This window comes from Pongo pygmaeus, chromosome 13 (genome assembly GCF_028885625.2).
Source record: "Pongo pygmaeus isolate AG05252 chromosome 13, NHGRI_mPonPyg2-v2.0_pri, whole genome shotgun sequence".
Lineage (NCBI taxonomy): Eukaryota > Metazoa > Chordata > Mammalia > Primates > Hominidae > Pongo > Pongo pygmaeus.
This window is the reverse complement of record NC_072386.2, coordinates 58,467,657-58,493,027: the sequence shown is the minus strand read 5'-3', so window position 1 is coordinate 58,493,027 and position 25,371 is coordinate 58,467,657. Positions and strand designations below refer to the sequence as shown.

The 25,371-nt window shown below is 40.6% G+C and overlaps 1 protein-coding gene across 9 annotated transcripts in view; it reads right to left on the bottom strand.

Moving 5' to 3' along the window:
- The window catches only part of PIP5K1B (phosphatidylinositol-4-phosphate 5-kinase type 1 beta), a 375,712-nt gene that overhangs the window by 137,843 nt on the left and 212,498 nt on the right, over nucleotides 1–25,371 (bottom strand). For all 9 annotated transcript variants that reach the window (XM_054501563.2, XM_054501566.2, XM_054501564.2 and 6 more), the window contains one exon: nucleotides 12,346–12,476. In XM_054501563.2, coding sequence (XP_054357538.1) covers nucleotides 12,346–12,476 — 131 coding nt within the window. The remainder of the gene's footprint in view (nucleotides 1–12,345; nucleotides 12,477–25,371) is intronic.

The window sequence follows — 25,371 nt, the reverse complement described above, 5'->3', positions numbered from 1 at the left end:
ACATTGCTAACCAGGGATAAGTGAAATAATTCTTAAAACATCCTACCAACAGAGAGCACCATCACACGGAACAGGACCCCAATCTGTTATTTACATTTTCCAAAAGAGGAGACCTTATATATTTAAAAAATTTAAAACCTGATTTCCATTCCTCAATATACCATTATCTTCTTTTCCTTTTTCTGGGTTCATTTTGAAAAATTATACACAATATTTATGATATATAAAATGTACAAAGAATAAACCAGTGAATATCAATGAATCCAAAATGCTGCTTAAGACATAAAACATTATCCATACAGTTGAAGCCCCTTCTGTACTTTCTACTGGTCACATTATCCATACAGTTGAAGCCCCTTCTGTACTTTCTACTGGTCAGATCCATAGAGGGATCCACTGGCCTAAAAGTTGATGTTTATCAATCTCATCCTTTTTATTCTTTGACTCCATACAATATTACCTAATACATGAGCTCAGTCAAACCACCTAAGCCACTCATTCTTAAATTTTTCAGTGTTTTCATTCTTAAAATTTTCAGAAAAATTAGAACAATGCAATAGAATTTTATGTAAAGGTTCAAAATCTCTTTGTTCTACATTCTAGGTGGGCCATTGAGACCCTATGCAAGTTTATCATGGTCTGCTTTTTATGGATACCACACAAAAAGGACTGGGCAAATGACAAAGGCTTTCAGCACAGAATAAACACTTTGGATCTACTACAGTGAGTTGTTGAGATCAATCAGATTCTTGCATCATGCCTGGCACATAGCAGACACTCTAAGTATTTGTTGAGTGAAGGAATGAGTCTTCAACATAATGTTAATAGAGAAGATTTGATTATTACATGGAATTTACATTAGAAAATCAATATGTAAGGCAGAAATTCAGCATAGTCACAGGTCACCCTTGAAAACTATTTAGGAAGTATCTATTCAATATAACCAATGCAACTAGTTTTTCCTCCTGCACGATTACAGATGACTGTTTTTTTTTTTTTTTTTTTTTTTTTTTTGCTGAGTACCAGAGGATGGAGCTGGCTTGTGTTGTTAGGGGTCAGCACCATATAATAAATGGTTATCTTGAAAGGCTAGGATTACACTCAGGCAGCAGCAGGGCTACACACTAGGAGAGTGACACAGGGACTAAGACTGCCTGAGAGAAGAGCAGTCACATCGTAAGGAATGACCCCCAAATCATCCACTTATTCAAATGGTTATTGTTTCTCTAAGCAAGCATAGTTGAATATTCAGTATGCATGATGCCCCAGTGCTGTATCCAAACATTTTCTCTTTCTATATTTTGGGATTTAGGAGGGGATTCAATCCCATGGGACTGTCAAAAGGAATGATTCTGGAACTTTTATGGCATGTAATAATTTATTAATATAAATGTAGATAATATAGAAATAAAGGGTAAAAGCAAAGAGGCTCAAAGAGACCTATAACATCCTTCCTCACTTTTGCAAGCGAGTAAAAATAACCACAAGGCCTTAGGTTCTGAAGCAGGCTGCTTTCAGTGGGCTAAGAGTGCTGCCAATTTCTTCTCTCTTTTTCACCTTCTATCTCATACAAAGTAACTCATTCTACTGGAGCAGATTTCCTTCAACATTCAAAGAGGTAAGATAAAACACCCATGTTCCACCTAAATGGAGTTTCTCATTTTGTTGCAGTTTTGGGTCCAAGATTTTATCAGAGAGGATGCTGCATTTACTATTATTATTTTCATTTTGGGTTAGTTCTGAGCTCCTTGGATTATTCATCTTTCCCTGAAGTTTCCATTAATTATAATAATTTTCCTTGGGTTCACATCTCTCTGACTACTGTGATTTATTCAGTTATGGTATAAAACGATAGTGTTAGGTTTCCCTGGAGGTGAGACAGACACACAGACACACGTACACCCATACACACAAGAATGCTCATGTACACACAGCAGAGCAGCTTCAGGTAGAGAAGGGGAACATTTATTTCCTTAGGCATACAGAAATAATAATAGGTGTTTGGTGATTTAAAAAACCACTAAATCATTCCATGAAAAAGAATTAAATCTAGCTAGCTTTGGGCCATATTAAGATATGGCGAAGTATGGGCCAACTGTGAGGCAGGCTTACCTACATGGGACAATCAAGAAGTTATATTTGTATAAACAGAGAAAATGAAAAGGAGTGGGCATAATACTTAATGGAGGCATCATACAGAATGGATGTTGCTTCATGGCATAATTAACATATAGGAAATAACAATTAATTGCTGAGGTTACACAATCTTGAACCTCTGTATTTGCGTGAATGGAAAGGAAAATCCTCAAATAGTGCCTTCTGTAAATTAGGATCACAGTACATCAAAACTTTTTGTTTGTTTTCTCTCCTAGTAGGTTTTATTTTATGGCTTCTATTTTCCTTTGGTTAATATTAAGACTGGGCTGTACTCTCTTAAGTCCTACTGGATACACTGTGTGGTAGTTAAGATGATGGATTTTATAGTCCAGGGAGACCTGGGTTCAAGTTGCCACTGTTATTTAAAAGCTGAGTTTCATGAGGCCCAGTACAGAACCTCTACAAATTAAGTGGCTTAGTAAATGAAAAGGTGAAAGGTAAAGTACTTTGAATGCAGGGAGCCCTAAACACATTTGGATGATTGAGACTACATAGGAAACAGCCCTGAGCTAAACACTTCACATGAGGAATGTATTGAAAAAGTAGTTAAAAAAAAATAAGAAAAATAAATGACAAAATGGGAAAATATTTACAACTCATATCACAGACAATGGGCTAATCTCCTAATATAAAGAGCTCCAATCAACTGCATAGAAGTCCAAAAAGTCCAGCCTGGGTAACATGGTGAAACCGTGTCTCTATGAAAAATACAAAAATTTGCCGGGCATGGTGGTGCACATCTGTAGTCCCGGCTGTTTGGTGGGCTGAGGCAGAAGGATCGCTTGAGCCCAGGAAGTTGAAGCTGCAGTGAGCCGAGGTTGCGCCACTGCACCCCAGCCTGGGCAACAAACAGAGCAAGACCCTGTCTCAGACAAAAAAAAAAAAAAAGATCAAAAAGTTAACTTAAAAAAACAGCTGACGATATGATCAGGCACTTCACAGAAATGAAAAGATATGACTCAACCATAAGATGCTTAACCTCATTCATAAAATAAATGTCACCAAGAGACCATTTTACTGGAAGATTGGTGAAAATCCACGACTGTGATGTAGCTTGAGGGGAAATGGTATTCTGAAATATTGTTAGTGGGAATGTAAATTGAGATTTTTTTTTTCTCCATGAAGGACATTTTCACAACTTCTATCAAAATTACAAACATGTAACTCCTTGATCCAGCAAATGCATGCCTATGTTATCCTATGGATAAACTAGCATTTGTCCAAAACAATATATGTGAACATGGTTACTCATTATGGCAACCTGGATGGCCTTCAGGAGAGAACTTGTCTAATTAATTATGATTCAGCTACACAATGGAATTCTATGTGGTATTAAGAAAAGAATAAGGGTGCTTATTATGTACTGACATGGCAAGATCTCTAAGATAAATTGTTAAGTCGATGAAACATGATGCAGAATGCTATGTAGGGGATGTCACCACTTGCATAAGAAAGAAAACAAATATTCTTTTGGCATGCATATACATAAAAAATCCTTGAAGGAAAAAACAGCCACAAGTAACAGTGATAACTGGAGTTGGACACTGAAAAAAGGAACAGGGACAAAAGGAACTCTTCACAGTATTCCTTATAAGAACAGGACAAGCCTTGCTATGTATTATCATTCACAAAATTAAATAAATTTTAAAAGTTAGAGGTTAAAAGCCATAAACTGATTCCTCTTCCCCCAAACTGAGCCCTCCGTGCTCAGCACCACAGCAGGTTTGTTTACCTCTGCATATTTAAGCTGTTCCAATGAGTAACAAATACCAGCTTGACATGAATGAAGCTCTAGTGAAGGAAATGCAAATTAATGAGATCGCTGGTCCCTGCTGGGCCCGGATATTTGTCAGGGGAGCACGAGTGCAGAGAACACAACAGCAAGTCCAGTGAAGGTCAGCCAGCAGGCAACAACCTTGGTTCTCTGAGGCCCCATGCTGGCACATTTACTGTGTGTAGATGTGGGTGCCAGCCCACAGACGTTCAGCACAGAATCTCCACAGCACAGGTACCAAGTGCTTAGCAACTTCCAGCATGGCAGAACTGCCAACATTCAAACACAATGACTGCAATCAACATTTGCCTCCTGAAGTCCACAGGCTTTCCTTGCCTGAGACTGGGGTTACCTGTTGAGTAACTGTGCTCAGCATCCAGACTTAGCAAAAATGAAGTCAGAAAAAGAGTAGACCACCTCACCGTTTAAGATTTACCTTATATTTCTTCAATGCACTTATGTAGGGTGTAAAAAAAAAAAAAAAACCACCCAACAACTGACTTTCTTGTCTTGGCGTAAGTTGAAGCTTTGGAAATCTCAGCTATGGGGTTTTGAGCAGTGGTTCTAGATGCTTGGATCCCATGGGCCAGTAAAATTTTGACAACAAAAGTTTGGAATCCAACCTTGGATTTCCAACTTTATTTTCCCAAGTAAGAACCTAAACAATTAAGCAAGCACACGTTACAATCCCTACCACATCAGGGCATTTTTAGCTCCAAAAAAGGAGAAAGAAATTTCAAACAAAGAACAGAAGTTTCTCTGTCCTCTTCCTCACTTATTCACTAAGAAGCAGTTAAAGTTCAATCACAGACCAGCTCTGGCATTCTGATATTCACCTCTTCTGAGGCAAGTTCATTTTTAAGGCCAAAGCTACTGCTTGTCTTAGTCTAAAAATACATATATCTTAATGGCAACGTATGTTCAGAATTACACAGGGTTGAAGCTTGAGGAAGCATTAGCCACCACCTGGAATTCCCCATTTAGCAGATAAATCATAGTCCAGGGAGGGAAAATAATGGCCCAAACTGATCAGGAACAAACCAGATTGGGAGATTAGACTCACATCAGAACAGCAGAAAAGTCACAAGCAGATAGGAATGGCTTAACTTAGACTTGATGTTCCTCTGTTATTCCTCCTTTTCAGGATTCTGTTACAAGTTTCAGGGGTTTCTCCCTGCCCAAATATCCCAATTACTTCCACATGAGGCCCTCACACCACAGGGGCTGGTGGGTAGAATTTCACTTACAGAAGCTTTGGTCAGCTGGTGTTCTCCTCTCTATGTACTAATAACAACACAGCTTTGTTTATGGGGTTTTAGAGCCTGATGACCAAGTGCTAGTTTTGGTGGCACTGGACTGAGAGATGTGGTGGTAAGCAATGGGGTAAAACTAATTTAGCATCTCAAAGACAACACAAGGGGACCAGTTTTGGAGCTGAGACTCAGAGCTTTCTTGTCTCTAGAGCAGCATTTTCCATTTAGTGAGCTTTGTTTATTTCAAATTGTAACCAAACCATCAGCAGTGGCTCTGGGGACTTTTGACAAAACTAGTACTTACGCGACTCCTGGGTGATAGTGGTCAGTGTTGCTAAAGGATGCTAAATGCCCTCACTTTTGTTCAACAAACATGACCTTACCCTCTGTATGACAGGATAAATGAAGGGTGCTTTGTCTTGATGTGCAGATATTAGGAAAGCTTAAGTGGCACTACAGTTGGGTGAATGCCACTACAATCCAGTAACAAACTACTGATGGTACCCAGTCTTCAAGTTGGACCTTCGTACACAGCAGTCTGTAAAAGCGGCCTTAAGGTATTATTAACTGCCTCTGCCAATTCAGCCAAGGTGGAGATCCCTTGGTTTCCACATACAGTTCTTTATGTAACTAGAGAGAGTGACAGAAATTGGTCCTCTTTTTTGCCAAATTAGATAGTGCTCATGAATGGAAAAACAAAACAAAGCAAAACAAAAGACACACTCCTTGCTGGTGCCAACCTCCTGTTGCTGAGCAGTTCTGTGATGGGTACACATGAACTGCATTGTATAAGACGAGGCTGCACCATCTTCAGAGACCAACCAGCTGACAGCCAATCTTTAAAAGTCAGCATCTGAAATTCTCCGACCAAACAGTGCATTCCGGGATGTCATTTACTGGGAACATGTAACATCATCGTTCATATAAACATTAAACCATCCAAGAAGTTATTACCATACTGGAAAACTGTGCTTGAAGATAATTTCAAATAAAGTAGAATATTGTATAATATCCAGTGCATGCAATAAATCCTTTATTTTGAGCTAAAGGAAGAGGTATATGGCTTTTATTAATAGGAAATCAGTTTCTCCCCATCCTCACCAAATACACGTTGAACAAAGACGTAAAGAGTTTTGGTTTGAAGGAGCATCATATTATGGCTTGCCCAGCAGCAGTCACTTCTCATTTTCTCCCAAGAAGACTAAGCTGGCAGCTTTGTCTTCTACCCACATGTACATAAAAACTGGTGCAGAATGTTTGTATAGATCAGGAGTTGGCAATCTTTTTATTTTTTATTTATTTTTATTTTTATTAAATATAAAGAGATGAGGTCTCACTATATTGCCCAGGCTGCTTTCAAACTCCTGAGCTCAAGCGATCCTCCCACCTCGGCCTCCCAAAGTGCTGGGATTACAGGCGTGAGCCACTGCACCCAGCCTTGGCAATCTTTTTCTATAAAGGGCCAGATAGTATTTCGAGCTCTGTGGGCCATACAGTCTCTGTAGCAATTACTCAACTCTGCTGCCATTGTAGATAGCAGTCGCAGACAATTTGTAAATGAATGGATGCGGCTTTATTCCAATTAAACCTTATTTACAAAAACGGGCAGTAAGTGGGGCCTGTCCCATGGGCTGTTGTATGCTGACCCACATGGTATAAGACAGTGGTCCCCAACCTTTTTGGCAACAGGGACCAGTTTTGTGGAAGACAATTTTTCCACAGACAGTGGAAATGGGGGGATGGTTTTGGGATGAAACTGTTCCATCTCAGATCATCGGGCATTACATTCTCATAAGGAGCAAACAACCTAGATCCCTTGCATGCACAGTTCACAACAGGGTTTGTGCTCCTACGAGAATCTAATGCTGCCAGTGATCTGACAGGAGGCGGAGGTCGCCCTTGTAATACTTGCTTGCCCTCTGCTCACCTCCTGCTGTGCTGCTGGCTTCCTAACAAGCCATGGACTGGTACCTGTCTGCAGCTCAGGGACTGGCAATCCCTGGTATAAGATGGACTCTTGGATAAATTTATGTCATTCTGCCTTGAAATGCAGGCAGTTGGCTAGTTTGTCAAACCTGTAACATTGAGTGATGACATGAGGCAATATTTTATATGAATCTTTGACATATATGTTTGCTTATCATTTAGGATAATGTTTTACCCATGCCGTAGTTTCTTGGAATTATTTTCCAAAAGGTGGGTATTCCCTGGCTGTCCAAATAAATCTTGAAGTGCACGTGGGTCAAACCTAAGGGCAGTCTGTTTTCTGTAATGATCTTTACATCAAGGTAAACTCCTGTTTTACAAGTGAAGAGACTGAAATATAGGGGCTTTAAAAATTCCTCAGCTGTATAATTATTCTTGAATATGGAAAGACATTTACACTTTTACCATTAGCTTTTAAACCATTTTTGCCACTTCCAGGTAAGGTAGTGATAGTGTCTCCTGGAGAAGAACAGATTAGGGCTGGCTCTTAGGGGAACAAAGAAGCAGATTGAGGTCTATAATTCTAAGATAAAAGCTGGACACTTGTTCTGATTCAATAAAGCAGAAATACCATTCCCATGCTTTATTGCCACAATGCAGAGAAAAACAAAACTTTGGGGCCAGCTAACCCTGAGTTAAAATCTTGGCTTTACCATTTACTGGCTGGATAGCCTTGGGCTAAGTGACTTAATGTCTTAGGGTCAAATTATTTCATATACCAAATAGTGTTCTTATAAAGATGAAAGATAATAAAAGTTAATATATGTTATATAAGTCAATTTACTATATGAATAAAACTATGCTTGATTCACAATTAGTTCTTAAAAATTTTGCCTCCCTTTGCCACCTTAGGTTCTTGTTTACATGGTACAAGCTTTATAAACCATCCTCCTTCTTCTTTATCCTATCAATGCATGAAACCTATCTACAACCTTGAGCTTCTGATCCCAACACAGAATTTGGGGTCAAAATATTAAGATATGATCATGATTTTCTTACTCATCTACTTTGAGATTTTGGAACACATTTTGGAAGATCATGGAGCCAAACAGTTAAAAGAGATTTTTTATATCCTCTTTCAAATCTTAAAAAGGCCCAGGGCTTTTTCCATCTCCAAAATGAAATAATTCATAGGACAAATTATGTACTTGATATCTAAAAATAACTTTGAGCAGCTTCAAAATACACAAATAAGAAAAAAACACAATGCATTTGGTTGCTAGGGGAAATGGATTCTGCAACTTCAGAAAGCAGTAAATTAAAACATCTCAAGGTACCTCAAGTAATTAGTTCTATGACCCAGATAGACTCGTTGAGTTTTGGAGCCATCAGAGACTGCAGAATGTTTTGGATGCTTACAACCAGGGCCTGTCCTGCCCACCTACCCCTTTCCTCATCCCCATATGGGCTTGGAAATACTTAGAGAGAAACCATTATTTGACTGATTTATTGAAGTTTAATTGACATACAAGAAAGTATACCATTTGTTACTTTTTCACATGTGTATATACACCTGTGAAGCCATCACCACAATCACGATACTAAATTTATCCATCATTTTATAGGGGTTTTTTGACTGCTACAGCAACTAGGAGATATTACTGGCAGGGCCTGGGGACCACAGATCTCCTGAAATGTACTGTCTTGCACAAAGAGTTGTCTTATCCAACAAAGCCAATAGCACCTCCATTGAGAAACACTGGGCCAAATCCCTTTGCTAAATCCATGAAGACACTGAGTCCAGATGATGAAACTGAGGCAAGACTAACATAAGTTTCTTCTGTTTACTGTAAATCCATCTGGTGTGCCTGTGTTACTTAAACAAACAAGATAACATCTGCTGAAAGAAATTCTTGGTCTGAATCAAATGTTGAGGCCGGCACCTGCCATGGTGGCATGGGAGCCGGAGTCCAGGGGTGTAGAGCCAAGCCGGGACAATAATTCTTTTTCATTTAAAAATAACAAGAAAAAAACTGCATCAAATGTAAAATATTGTATTGCCATTTTTTTTTTGAAGGGAAGATATAGACTTTTATTTTCATGGGGTGTTTTTAGTAAGGTTGCTTGAATGAATAGAAAGCATTTCATGTATACTATAAGCAGTATGGATCGTTACACGAATCTGAAAAGACGGTCCAGTCATCCTACGTGGCAGCAGAGCCATGCCAGGACCCAGGCTATTTTTCACTCTGGTCAATTTGATTTTTTGGTTTTGACCCCAGCAATATTGCCTCACAAATCCATTTTTTTAATTCGAGTACCCATCAAAATCCTACCATCTGCACCTTTTTCCCTGGACTGGACTCTTGCCTGTCTTTCAGAGCAGATTCACACTTTCTGGTCCATGAATCTCCAGCCTTTGTCTTCAGTCACACAGAACATTCCCTCACAAACTCTACTATCTTTCCACTCACCAGCCCCCACCTTCCTCTTCCTACAAATCGTCACTAAAAGGTAAGGCAGACAGCATGTCATTTTTTGGTCTAGTACCTGATTATTTTAGACAGCCCAGAGAAAGGGTTGATTTGTAATTGTAATTGTATGCACAGTTCTCTATCGGACCATTTAAATCTAACTTAATCCAACTAAATGTGCCTACATGCAAACATCAATATCTATTTAGCCTTTCTATTTCATGCATCTATTTTAAATAGTTTTAATCTATTTTATATTTATTATGTAGTATTTTTATTACTCCATTGCATATGTGTGTATATATATGTGTGTATATGTATACACACACACACACGTATCACTTAATACTTTTTAAAGTTTTTCTTATAGACTTTTACTCATTTTACACAATATTATTATAAAGAAAATGAGGGAGGTAACTTTTTTCTTTTTTTTTTCTGAGACAGAGTACCACCCTGTCGCCCAGACTGGAGTGCAGTGGCAGGACTTCAGCCCACTGCAACCTCTGCCTCCCAGGCTCCAGAGATTCTCCTGCCTCAGCCTCCTCCTGAGTAGCTGGGATTACAGGTGTGCACATTTATAGGCTGCAAATACTCTAAAATGCTATATTTTAAATGTGACAACGGATGCCTCTAAATAAGGGAAAGTCAGCTAGCTACTCCTCTGCCAGTGACACACCTGCTGCGGCTACCTTGGATGACAGTGAAGGCCAAAGATGCAAAGTGCTAATAGATGTCATTTTGACATTTAAGATGCTTTTAAAAAATGATTTGCGTTTTATTAGTTGTAAGAGTCGTGTAATAACTCCAAGAACAAAATTTGTTATCTACCAGAAAGATTCTCTCTCTGAAGTGGAAAGTCATGGGCAAGGCCAGTGGTTCTCAAACCTTTCTGTGCTGAGAATCACCCCGAGGGCTTGTTAAAACAGATTCCTGGTTCCCACCCACAGAGTTTCTAACTCAGTTGGTCTGGGTGGAGCCCAAGAATCTGCATATCTAGCAAGTTCCAGGTGTGCCGGTGTTTAGGATTTGGTGACCTCATGCCTGAGCCATGCTTTCCCCAAGTGCCTGTCAATGGTTGGCTGTGTTGATTGGACACTGGAAATAGAAGAGGTCAGTCAGTGAGGATAGGGGGAGCACATGGAACGTCTTTATAACCCCACCTTCAACTGTAATGCTCTCAGCACCCTGAGCTCACTGTCTCCACACTCCCACAAAAGTCCTCCATTTCTCCTGTTCTTTGTAGCCAAAGAACAACAAAGTTGAAATGTCTGGGTAGAGACTTTTGGAGACCATGAGAGCTCAAACAGACATCCTGCAAACACACTTACAAGCATTATGAGCTGAAAAAAATCATACCAAAAGATGAAGATAAACTCATGACCCCCTGGCTTTTAAGAGAAAAACATGTAGTTAATACATACTTTTTTTTTTTTTTTTTTTTGGAATGGTAGACTGTTAAAAACGAACACAGAGAACATTTCCAACTATAGAAAGAAGAGTAGGATCATGAGCAAGGATTAGATCTTGGGCCTTGGGGTTGTCCATTTTCTGCCTGGAATCTGGTTCTCATGGCTGCTAGAGGACCCTAGACAAGCAGACTTCAAAAGGCCAGTAGACCAACTTTATTCTGCAGCTAAGAGCATTTAAAGCAAAACGAGGTAGCTGACTTTTAAAAATGTATGGGCTCCGCTCCTTGGTGACTATGTGGGGGTTACTGTATGTCCACAAACAGGTTTTATTTTTAGGCAGTTGACACCTGGACACAGAGATAAATGTGTAAAGACAATTCTTCTAAAGATACATATAGATTTTTTTAATAAGGTGATGAGGACACTAGTGGTAAACAAAGTGTCACTTTAGCTATGTTTACCCAAGCCTGGTAATAATATGGCTTATTTTGAAGAGAAATGTTAAAATCAATTCTCACAGCTCCCAAGACAAGTCCCCAAATTGATTATCTTTATTTTTATTTTCTAGATCATTTGAAAAATTCTGTCACTTGTGGTAATACTTCTTATTTAATGATTATTTCTTTTCTTCCTAAATGAAGGTAGTAATAGAATTTTTAATTAGTTTTATTGTGGTAAAATATACTCAACATAAAATTTACTATGTTAGCCACTTTTAAGTGTACAGTTCTGTGGCATTAATACATTCATATTACCATCATTCATTTCCAGATGTATTTGTTTTTAAATAATTGATCTTCTCACCCTAAAATGATGAAAGCTGGAGACAACATGTATGGGTAACTTTGGTATTTTTGCAAACAGCAGGATTATCTATGTTTTCTGGAGGAAAGTTAAGTTAAAGTCATCATAAAAGAGAAGAGATAAGAGTAAACTCAGATTTGAGGCCCAATTATGGGCCTACCAGCCCATGCTTTTAAATTAGGGGGAGCAAAAACCTAGCACCAGTTGCTGCTTCATGGAAGCCTTCTTTCTATAAACCCTTGGCGGACATTACTCTGTGATTACTGCACTCTTTCCCACTGAACCTCAAAATCTTTCTCCATATGGTCTTCCAGGCATTCATCACAACTAATTAGAATTGGTCCATAGATGAAACCCATTTACCATCTCCACATAAAAACTGCGAGACATCCTGATGAAACAGGAAGTAAACATCATTTGGACTGCCTTTGGCCCTGCCAAAGGCCCAATATTCACATCTGTGTAGTAGAAAAGCCCTTCAATATGGGGTTGTCACAAAGAAGGTTCGTTAACATGGAAATCATCACAAATAAAAATGTTCTTACCTGGGTAGGAACACACTTTCCACCACATAAAAGTCTTGCATAAGAACATCTCGTTCTGGCTTGGAAGTGAGATTACCCACTGTGTATCCTATTCCCAGCTGAATAGCACCTTTAATAGCAGATGATGCAGTCTGCAAAGAAAACAAGGGTCTCAACATTAGTCTTAACAGTCAGGGCCTTGTTCAATGGTACAGGCAACAAAACGTGAGTGAGGTTCAATTCTCTTTCTTGCTCCAAAACAATGACGAGGCTGAGGTTTGGCAAGATGATAAGTTGCTTCTTTTGATGCAGAATCTATTCCAAACATTAAAGCTCTTTCTTTTCATACGTTTTTTGTGATAATGTTTCTTATAATTTAATTTGGAAATTGCTTACTAGTCTCACCATAGATCCATAATAATTTCTTACATTGATCTGTGCTAAAACATATAGCATGGGGACACCAATATTTTCCATTTACTACTTTTCTAATATCATCCAATAATTAAGCTGATGTAATGTTAACTTGGAGAATAACTACTGTATATATGTGTGTGTGTGTGTGTATGAGTATACACATATATAGTTTTAACCAACATAATAGGAGAAATAACAGAATAACTAAATTTAGGACAATTAGAATATATTTTTTTATGGCGAAGTGTGTCATAATATTTATGCCTTGCACTGCCTAATGTAGTGCTACATACGTGGTAGGAATTAAATACTTAAATCAGTGGTTCTTCACCAGGAACATCTGACGATATCTGAAGACATTTTTTGGTAATCACAACTGGAGGTGGTGGCATTACGTCTAGTGAGTAGAGGCCAGGGATGCTGCATAGGACAGCTCCCACCACAAAGAATCATCCAGACCAAAATGTCAATAATGCTGAGGTTAAGAAACCCTGACATGAATGGATGTAATAAAGATCATTTACTTTATAGAAAAGGTACTTTCTTTCTGATTTAATATTTTTACTTAGCAAATCTAAGACCCATCCCCACCTCCCCATGTGCTTTATATCTTTTTATTTCTTCAAGCTTGTAACACCTGTCTATTCTGGAAAAAATTTCTTCTCTTGATTTCTATGATAGAATATGGTCCTGGAGCCACTTCTATATATATATATATATTTTTTTTTTTAAATTTATTTTTTATTTTTTATTTTTTTTGAGACAGGGTCTTACTCTGTCGCCCAGGCTGGAGTGCCGTCGTGCGATCTCGGCTCACTGCAATCTCTGCCTCCCGAGTTCAAGCAATTCTCATGTCTCAGCCGCCTGAGTAGCTGGGACTACAGGCATGCACCACCACATCTGGCTAATATTTGTATTTTTAGTAGAGATGGGATTTCGCCATGTTGGCCAGGCTGGTCTCAAACTCCTGGCCTCATGTGATCTGCCCACCTCAGCCTCCCAAAGTGCTGTGATTACAGGTGTGAGCCACCATGCCTGGCCTACTTCCAGCTTTTCTTATAGTCTCTCCTGTCACTTCCTCTCTGACCTCTCATATTGTATTTGCTATAATTGCAGTGTCCCCAGAATTTGGTCCTTGATCCTCAGGTCTCCTTAATTGCCCTGGTAATCAATCCATTCTTAATGACTTACATACTGTTTCTATTCAGATGGCTCGCAGATTCTTTTCAATCAATTGGGATGCTGTTCTGTCAACACAAATGCAGTGTATACAGAGCCAAATTAATATCTTACAACCTCTCCACACCACTTCTGAGATTGGCTTCATTTCCCAAGGCAGTGCCATCTTCAGTTATCCAAACTTGACCTCCAAACAGACTACATCTAGAGCAGGGCTAGGTCTCTAGTCCATCTATTGACTACTTTCTCATAGGGACATGATTTCATCACTTTGCTTATTCTACAATAAAGATTATGTCACCTTTAGTGTGAGGACGACTATCTATATCCTTGACACTTAAGGAGGTAGAAAAATGTCTTCGTGTTTTTCTTTTTTCACATGCCCTTTTATTTAAGATCCTAGGGCAGCAAGATGGCAAAAGACTAAGACTTAAGCCCACAGTGCATTCAGTGTTTCTTAAAAAACAACAACAACAACAAAAAAACCCCCTGCTATTTTAATGCTCCCTCTCGGAGCTCTGCAATGCCACCAATTGGCGTCAGTGACCTTTTGTACCAGTAGCTCTGACTTTTAAAGGCTGAAATGGATTTTCTTCATTTTAACCTTGCATAAAAATTCAAAAGGCATCTCTTCTCCCATGCGTCACTCAGACTGGTAAGGAACAAGAGGTGACATGAGCACTTCCCAGAGGGCCCGATACGCCACACTGTTCTAAACCAGATCTATCAACGGTTCACATGCTGCCCAAGTGCTCTGCACCCCCCGTACCGCACCCCTGACGCTGCTTTCCAGAACTGTCTGTATTTGCTTAACTCACAAAACCACCACGATAACATCATTTTAACACTTCTTGGGCTGGAACAGCCTGCCAAAGAGAGTATCCAATTCTTTGTCGTCTCCACCCTGGCAACAGAAGGTAGTCAAAGCTGTTACTAGTCTCCACCTAGTGTTATCAAACCTCAGGAACATGAGAATCACTGGATACACTTGCTAAAACAGATGACGGTCATGTCCCCAGAATTTCTGATTCCCAAGGTCTGGAGTGAGGACCAAATATATGCTCTTGTTCTAAGAAAAAATCTTTCTCCTCTGGTGTAAGGTTAAATTTTGAGTCCCTGAGGAGTAAGATTTTGAAAAGAACCCTGCTGGGCCAGGCACCGTGGCTCACGCCTGTAATCCCAGCACTTTGAGAGGCCGTGGCGGGCGGATCACAAGGTCAGGAGATCAAGACCATCCTGGTCTAACTCGGTGAAACCCCGTCTCTACTAAAAATACAAAAAAAAATTAGCCAGGCGTGGTGGCAGGCACCTGTGGTCCCAGCTACTTGGGAGGCTGAGACAGAAGAATGGCGTGAATCCGGGAGGCGGAGCTTGCAGTGAGCGGAGATCGCGCCACCGCACTCCAGCCTGGGAAACAGAGCAAGACTCCGTCTCAAAAAAAAAAAAAAAAAAAAGAAAAGAACCCTGCTGTTATATATTTAGTTAAATCAAAAACAGACTGGTAATAATATTACTTTCCTTTCAGAGCATTTAAAATTCAGGTGCTCTGATGGGAGAAATAATAAAAGTAGTTATTAATCTTTTTGACCAACTAATTTATGCCAGGCACTTGATATATGAATAATAACAATTATGATCATAATCTATCATAATCATAGCACATACTAATGTAGTGTTTACTACTAAATGGCAGGCACTGTTCTAAGTGCTTTCTGGTTATATTAACCCTTTTATCCTCACGACTCTATGAGGTAGGCACTCTTACTATTTCTATTGGCTCAGGAAGGTTTAGCAACTTACACGAGGTAACATAGCTACTGACAAGGTGAAGCTGGGACTCACCTCTAGGAAGGCTGGCTCCAGAGTCCCAAGTTATACTCCACTGCCTCTAAATCAGAATCTCCTCACTCATTTGACCCTCTCCAGAACCGTGAGGCATAGTAACAACTCTTCCCATTTTACAGAGGTGGATATAAGGCTCAGCAAGGTTAAATGACTTGCCCAAGTCCCTTTGCTAGTATGTGGTGGAGTCTGACTGCCAAACCCAGGCTGCCTCCATATATCCGTGTTTGCAAAATGAGCCTAGAATCAAAGTCGGAAGTTCTCTTTTAAGTCTGGATGTTTGACCTCAACAAAGCAAAAGCTCTGAGAGAGCCATTCCTTTTGGTGAAAAAAGGGTAAAAATTTTATTTGCTTCCAATCATACCCACCCATGGGTAAGCCAAAGAAAAACTTGTAAACTTATTGGTAAAGCTATACAAACACCATCGTTAATGTCACCACTGGTAACATAGGGACTATTAACAAAAGGCGGCATTTTGCTGACATACTAGGAATGACACCTCAAAGTTTCCTCCTCCCCAGGTCTGTGTAAAAATTAAATGCTTTAATAGTGATACATTTGGGTATCACTAAAAAGCATCTTATATATGGAATCTAAAAATGTTGAACTCGAAGTAGAATGCCGGTTACCAGGGGCTGGTTGGGGGCTGGGGGCTTGGGGAGACATTGGTCCAAGGACAAAATTTCAGTTAGATAGGAGGAATAATTCCAAGAGATCTATTGTACAATATGGTGACTAAGTTAATAACAATGATCGTATTTTAAAAATCACCAAGAAAGTAGATTTTAAGTGTTCTCATCACAAAAAATAACTATGTGAGGAAATGCACATTACCTCAATTAACTAACTCAACAGAGCCATTTCACAATGTATACATATTTCAAAACATCATGTTGTACACAATAAATACATATAATTTTTACTTGTCAATTAAAAAAATAAAATAGAAAAAAAGCATCTTGTCTGCTTTGTGGAAATGTCTGAGGCACATCCTAATATTACGCCAGATGTACTTTGAAACTGTGAAAAAACACTTTGAAACACTACCTGGAGTGTCTCTGATGAGATTAGTAAATCATGATGATGACAAAGAACCTTCTGTGTGAAGTGTTGGTGATTGCAGTACTAGAACCAATTGTCCTTTCCCTGAAAACTCTATGCCACCAGAGCTCCCTTCCTTCCTCCAGGATACCACCAACAGACCAGTGACACAGTGGTGGGTCACCGGCTTTGCACAACTGAGCTTCTCCGCTTTCGTCTGCATGGCTTTGCATATGTTCTAAAAGTGCTAGGACAGGACTACTTCCCCTTTTGAGTGCCAAGGGGAAACTTTGACTCCTTTAAAACATATAGGTTTAGGTTTCAGAACACAGCAAACAGAGTCTATTTTTAATTCAGGTTTTTGCAAGGGCTAAGTGGAGGCAATATGTTGCCTGGATACTAGAAAAACCTCTAAAGCATTTGATACTTGGAGAAAGGGAGAACCATATAATATCAAAAAGGCAAACCACAAACGTTTAGTTTCACAGCTCCTCTGTATTAACCCAAACATGTTCAGATATCATGGTAATACTAAGAGGAAAATGAATATCAGCTTGCATTTGGATAATATGGTTTTCAAAGCACTGTCTTTTAATGATCACATTTGATTGTCACAACTGTTACATAGCTAGGTAGGGTTTCTAATGCCATAGTATAGATAAGGAAACCGTGGCTCCAGGAGATGAACTTGGTCTAAATCCCTTAGCTAGTGTGTGCATACTCTGGTCTTCTAGAAGGCTCCCAATGTGGCATTCTACAATTTTGCTTCACTTACCTGAGTTTTCTCTGCTAGAGATGGATCTGATAAAAGCTGAGAAGCAGCGAACAATGAGATAATAATGATGAAAGTTACAATAAGACCAAATGCCTAAGCAAACCCACTCTTAGAAAAGCAATGATCTGACAAGATTTTGATGTCCTTACAGGAAATTGCTTTCTACAACACACTATCTATAAAATTAGGTCACTTAATATGCCATCTGATATCACTGGCTTTAAAAGGAAATATTAAAACATTTCATGTCAACAGCACTTTTCCACCTAAGGTGAATGGATGAACTAATTTTGGGATTATGGCCAATATAGATGTTTGCAGAGTGATTGTTTTCAAAAGTACAAATCTGATCATGTCAGTGCCTTGCTTGAAGCCCTCTAACGGGTTCTCAGCACCCTCCCTGGAGGATTAAGTCAAAACCCCTTAGCTTAACACTGGAAGCCTATCTTAGAATATTACCCCCTGTCTGCTTCCCACCAACTCCCACGCCTGATATATATTTTAAAAACCAAATACTCTATCCTTTGAGCAAGCTGACCTTATGAACCCCTAAAAACTACATGTGAAAATTTTCGCTTGTGTGCATTTTTACCAGGGATGAGGTCCAATGCTTTCTCTGTTTCTGAGAAGATCTATTTTCCCAAAACCATAGATTTTGAGAGTCTAATTCTAAATCAGAGATATTCACTGACAAGGTGCCTTAGACTAGGCCATAAAGAAATGGTTCAGCATCACCTGTTAACAGCAAGAGAGGGCCAGGTGCAGTGGCTCATGCCTGTAATCCCAGCACTTTGGGAGGCTGAGGAGGGTGGATCACTTGAGGTCAGGAGTTCGAGACCAGCCTGGCCAACACGGTGAAACCCCGTCTCTACTGAAAATACAAAAATTAGCCGGGCATGGTGGCGCATACCTGTAATCCCAGCTACTCAGGAGGCTGAGGCAGGAGAATTACTTGAACCCAGGAGGCAGAGGTTGCAGTGAACCAAGATGGCGCCACTGCACTCCAGCCTGGGCGAAAGAGCAAGACTCAGTCTTAACAACAACAACCACAACAAAACAGCAAGAGAGTAATTCTTATATGGGTGTATGGGAAGGGAGATGCTGACCAGCCTCCCCATTTATTTATTATTTCTCCCTCATTCCGCTTCAGTAACCACCCCGGTTCTACAACATATGCTGGAGTGCAGTGGTATGATCACAGCTCATTGTAACCTCAAACTCCTGGGCTCAAGCCATCCTCCCGCCTCAGCCTCCCAAGTAGCTGTGACTTCAGGTGTATGCTACCATGCCCGGCTAATCTTTTCAATTTTTTGTTGGGATAGGGTCTCGCTTTGTGGCTCAGGCTGATCTCAAACTCCTGACCTCAAGAGATTCTCCTGCCTCAGCCTCCCAAAGTACTGAGATTACAGGCGTGAGCCGCCACACCTGGTCCACGTTCCTTCATTTCTACAGCTCAAACCCAGCTCCAGGTTCTCCCTCCTCTCCCTGAACCTATACTCAAGAAACAAGGCATAGTCCACTTATTTGTCCTACTGAGAGAATTAAGGAGAAAGAAAGAGGGATAGATTCCCACTGACAGAATTAAGGAAAAAGAGAGAGATTGCATGAAACTGGTTGTAGGACTACGGAAATTATACAGTTTGTGGGTAGGCAAACCTCCTCCTCTCTGAGAGGAAGTGGGACCACCTCTTGCTTCTGGGTTCTTCAAATCATTTCTCAAGTTCTTCCCTGTATTAGTTTTCTGTTGCTTCTATAATAAATTACTACAAGCTCAGTGGCTTAAAACAATGCAAACTTATTATCTTACAGTCTGGAGGTCAGAAGTCCTAAAATCAAGATTTTGACAAGGCTCCGTTCCTTCAGAGACTCTAGTGGGGAATCAGTTCCTAGAGTCCACCTGCATTCCTTGTGGCCTCTTCCTCCATCTTCAAAGCCAGCAGAATTGTTAAATCTCTGTCTCCCCCTGACCTCTGCTTCTCTCTGTGACTCTGATCTTCTCACTTCGCTTTTATAAGGACCCATCTGGATAATCTAAGATAACCTCCCTATCTCAAAATCTTTAACTTAATCACACCTGCCAAGTGTGTGAAGTTATTGGCAATGTCTTCTTAACAGGTTCCAGGGATTAGGACATGGATCTCTTTGGGGTCCCATTATTCTGTGGATCACACTCCTCTACTTCAGGATTGACCCTGGCATTTTTTCCAGTGTTGCCCCCAGCAGAGAGAAGAGGTTCCCTCAGAACCCCATTCAGTCAGAGGCTGTTCATTCTGCTAGCAAAGATCTGAGCACTTAGTATGAGCCAGGCATTATTTTAGGCATTGTGGGAAGCACAAGCCAAAAAAGAGACATGGTTCTTGCTCTCATGGGAGTTTCTAGTCTAGTGGGGGAAAGAGACATGAAACACACAAAGACACACATGCATAAAGACAAATGAAGTCAGTGACAGAAAGAACAGTGTGAAATAATTGAGGTCAGAAGGGCGGAGACCCACTCAAGAATGATGGAGTCTCAGAGGTCTCTTTGAGGAATGATCTGTAGGCTGAGACCTGAAAAGTGAGAATGGGCCAGTCAACAAGTCGTGTCAACAAAGACTGGCTGTGTGTCTTTGTACAAACTGGGGACATAAAGGTGACCTGAACAGAGTCTTGCCCTTAAGGAATTGACATTTTGGACTACTATGTGTGGTGAAGAAAGACAAAGCACATTAGGAAATTAGGGGAGTTGATTTCCAGGGATAGAGAAGCAGTAAAGTTCAGGGACCTGAAAGCAAATCATATGAGTTCATTAGTCGGGTAACAGGGAAAGTGCCAGAACTGGAGGCTGGAAAGACTGGACAGACTGAGATCTGGGCCTTATAGGCCATCCTAATGGTTTGATGTGTTTCAATGAGGGAACAGCATTCTTATTTGAAAAGGTTCACTCTGGCTGCTACTTAGAGTAGCAGGAATTGATTCCCTGCTAGAGCCTCTGAAGGAACACAGCCTTGTCAACACCTTGATTTTAGGACTTTTGACCTCCAGCACTATAAGATAATAAGTTTGCATTGATTTAAGCCACTGAGCTTGTAGTAATTTGTTGTAGAAGCAACAGAAAACGAATACAGGAAAGAACTTGAGAAATGATTTGAAGAACTCAGAAGCAAGAGGTTGCCCACTTCCTCTCAGAGAGGAGGAGGTTTGCCTACCTACAAACTGTATCATTTCCATAGTCCTACAACCAGTTTCATTGGAGGGATTATAGGCAGGAAAGTGATTGGGGGCAGTTGTAGGGGTTCATATAGAGATACTGATGGCTTAGAGAAGGGTGATTAATGAAAGGATGGGCAGAGGAAGTGGATTTCAGATATATTGGAGGGAGGGAGACAGAACTTGCTACAAGCTAGAAATGAGGGAGAGAAAAGTACCAGCAACGCCTGCTGGCATTTTCCTTCAGCAGTTGAGAGGACTGAAGTCACTTTACCAAGCTGAGGAAACTGAAGAAGGTACCTATTTTGGAGCAGAGAGTCAGAGTTCCATTTGAGATGCTAATGAGACATCCAACTGGAGATGCTAACATACAAGTCTGGAGCTTGGGATAGGGGTTAGAGAGAATATTTCATTTTGAGAGTTGTTAGCCTATAAATGATATTGAAAACCAAGGGGTTGAATGAGAAAACCAAGAGAGAGAGGGGAGTATCCAAGAAGAGTCCTAAACCACAACAACATTTAGAAAATAGATGGAAGAAGGAAAAGCTTTGGAGGAGACTTAGGAGTGACTAACACAGTAGAAGAAAATCAGGGAAATATGGCTTCACTGAAACGAAGAAAAGAGAGTTTGAAGAAAGGAGTGACAACCGTCTCCACAAGTAGCTCTTTCATCTGATAATATAAATGCTACAGCTTGATGGAATATCTAAAGCTATGAGTCAAATTCTCTATATTTTTCTCATTCATATTGTTAATTCATATATAAACCTAAATCTGGATCTAGAGTATTTGACAAAATTATTTGATGGACTCATCAAATTATGCCATCACTTAAATCATATTTTAGAAGTGATCCTTAACTTAGAAAAATAAAATAGTATGTTAAGTTTAAAAAGCAGGACACAATACAGATCATAAAATTTAAACAAGAAAAACCAAGTGCATGTGTACATATCCACGGAAGAAAATAAGACAGGAAGGAAATATACCAAAATGTACAACTATTTCTGGATAGTGGGATATTAGGTGATTTTTGCTTTCAAGTTCTGTACTTCCCAAGTCTTCTAAATTTTATGTTTTATATATAGGGAAGGAAATGTCCTCCAATGAACGTATTGCTACTATGTTTTAAAATACATTTTGAGGGATGACAAAGGCATGTTTAGGAGCTGCTCATCTTTTCAGCTTTTTCTTTTAGGTCAAGGCCTTAATGCAACAAACCTACGTAATGATTGTGCTTTTATAAAATGTAATCATAACAAGTTTATTTTTGTCTCCCACTGTTCCTCTAAATGTATTCTGGGGTTAGATTTTTCTTCTGCCCCAGCATGAAATGTACGGCAGGTCTATGACCCTTCTGGTGGCTTCTGGAATAAAAGGTCCTGTCCAGGTATGGTGGCTTGCACCTGTAATTCCAGCATTTTGAGAGGCCAGGGCAGGAGGACCACCTGGGCCTAGGAGTATGAGATCAGCCTGGGCCGCATAGTAAGACCTTTTCTCTACAAAAAATCAAAAAATTGGTCAGGCATGGTGGTGGCACCTGTAGTCCCAGTTACTCAGGAGGCTGAGGCAGGAGGATTGCTTGAGCCTAGGAGGTAAAGGTTGTAGCAAGCTGTGATTGTGCCACTGCATTTCAGCTTGGATGACAGAATGAAACCCTGTCTCAAAAAAAAAAAAGAAAAAAAAAAAAAAAGAAAAAAAAATCTTCTGTTTATTCCCAGTCATAGATCTGTAAAAATGGTCTCATCTAGACATTTGGTATGTATAGTCCAGCTAAATAATAATAATAAAAAAAACTTATATATGCTTTTGGTAGCCATCTCTCTCTTCCCCCAGCTTGCCTGGCACAAGCCAGCCTCCAGCAGTGGGAGGGGCTTGGGAGACTCTCTTCTCTTTTCTGACTGGTTGCTAGAGGGAGGAGAAAAGAGGTAGGAAAGGTTTTTTTTGAAGAGTACAGTTGTAAAATGTGCCAGGTACTGAAAAGGCTGTCCAGGTATGCATCTTTTTTTCTTGTGAGGTGCTCTCACGGGGTCTGCAGTTCTCCCCTCCAAATGGCTATTGCATTCCTCTGCCTGGTAGTTTCCTGTTGTTTTTCCAGGTCCTCACATAGACAGGACTGGGGTGACCCCACATTAGCTCTCTCTAGAGCTCAGTGCCCTCCAATGGTCACATATCATTTGCCTGGAACACCCACCCTCCCCAAGGAGCCTTTTTTGGTTTTGCCATCATCAGAGCAGCTGACCAAAACTTCTCTTCTGAAAACTTTCTGATTTTTCAGAAAAATACTATAGTCTATTGCATCCCCCAGGCTCCAGGGAGCACACAGCACACTCTTCAGTGGTCTCACAGAAGCCCCCTTCCCTAGGCTTGAGATGGTGGGCAGACCCTCTCCCAAGCCTCTCCCTTATGTGAGTTACTTATGACATATCAACAACTCTTTCCAAATTTCCTCTTCCATATCTCACAGTGGGCCAGCCAGGCCCTTTCATAGAGGAGGGTGATCATTCGACTGGTCTTAGACCACCTCCTTCCCCAAGTTCTACATGGCAGGCTGGCACCTGACCTTGGAATGTGATTATGCTTCCATCCCCTCAGCTTGTATTGTGTGGGACTGATTCACAGGTCCTGCCAATCACATGGGGTTTGGGCCAGCTGCATCAATGGATTGCTCACTGTGTTCCATTCCACCTGCCATGTGACTGCCAGACTCATCATTGCAAGGCTTTCTCTTTTTCCTTTTAAAACCACCTCCCAGCATAGAAGCCTCCACTAATTTTTGACCATCTGTAGAAATGAATCCAAATTCTTTGCTTGGCCTTCAAAACTTTCTACAATGGAGTTCCTGTTAATGCTAAATGCTGTAATAAATCAATCCTCAAATGCCAAGTCCTATAAAAAAAAAACACACCCCTAAAATTCGATGTCTTGATTCAAGAGAAGTTTATTTTTTGACAGGACACAGTACACAGTGAGTGTCTCTGAATGATAATCCACTTGCCTTTGTCAGGTGATTCAGAGAGCCTGGCTCCTGCAACCCTGTAGCTCTAGTAGCCCCTAGGATCGTAAAATCCCCCCAGTCCAGCTGGCTGATAGGAGAAGTGAGAGAATATCCACTTCTTCCTACCTTTGCCAGGAAGTGACAGTGCAGGATATCTACCCCAGGCCTCAACCCTCAACCCTCCTTCACCCTGCTCTGTGCCCTGGGTTACCATCAGTAAGGCCACATCAAAGGGCTCCCTCTGGCTTCTAGTTGGGTTTGGCCAATGGGACACCATGGCAGAAGACTGGAGGGAGGTTTGAGAGTGAGGTCAAAGTGTTTACTTCCATCCCTCCCTCCTTGAGGGTTTGACTCAGTCTGGTTGTGTCCTTCTAAAGGTTACGGCTCCTCTCTGTGGATCTTTCCAGATGATTCGTACTCTGGGATCTAGAAATAGTGCCATTCTCTTACCTTTCCATGGCTTGGGGGGCGGTGTGGGGGAGGCGGGTAACAAGGTACATTTTGCCTCAAGACACTGAACTACCCCTTATGGTTTCCCTGCATTTCTCCCACATCTTTGCAAACAGAGTCTTTCTTTTTCTTTTTTTAAAATTTTACTTTAAGTTCTAGGATACATGTACAGAACATGCAGGTTTGTTACATAGGTATACATGTGCCATGGTGGTTTGCTATATCTATCAACCTGTCATCTAGGTTTTAAGCCCTGCATGCATTTGGTATTTGTCCTAATGCTCTCCCTCCCCTTGCCCCTCACCCGCCAGCAGGCCCTGGTGTGTGATGTTCCCCTCCCTGTGTCCATGTGTTCTCATAAACAGAGTCACTCTTAAATTCCTTCCAAATTATCTGATTTAAGTGTGCCATCCTTTAACTGCCCAGGTCCTACAGAAAATGACTCATTCATAGTACACCAGCAAGGATAAGCCACATGGCCCAGCTCAGATGCAAGGAGGGCTGGCTCTGCAGCTACTTTCCAGACCCAGCTGTGCTTCGGAAGAGGGGGCACAAACTCTGGTGGACGTTACTGTTTTGGCCACAAGCCAGAGATCCTCTTGCCTCTATGCAAATCCACCACTTTAGCCGAACTGTCCCACTTAAACTTGCCTTGCGATTTCTGGTCTCTGCATCCACTGATCTCTGGGCTTTCCATGCTGTCCTTTTCCATTCTCTTTTCAGTATCCTACCCACTCTTCCAGGTCCAGCTTTACCAATCGTGCCTCTATACAGCCTCTGTTCATTATAGCAGCTAAAAGCGGTTACTCCCCTCTCCCAGTATGAATCATTTCATACATGACTTTTGGGGTATTCCGTTATTTTCATGATTGGCAACGACATTTCTGATATAATTTCTGCAGCATCTGCATTTTCAAAAATAAGAATACTGGAGTTCCATTAAATGATGGCCTTCCCTAGGCTTGCACGAACACTCCATGTGGTGAACTTGCCTTATAACAAGGTTATTCTGACACACTAGGCACTAAACAACCTTGGAAGAAGCCCAACACAGATCCACTTTATATTTAATTTTCCCTTTTTATCAAGCAGCCTTTTAACAAGATCCCAGTGTATCCATCTGTTTGATAGAAGATTTGCTTCTCAACATTTAATA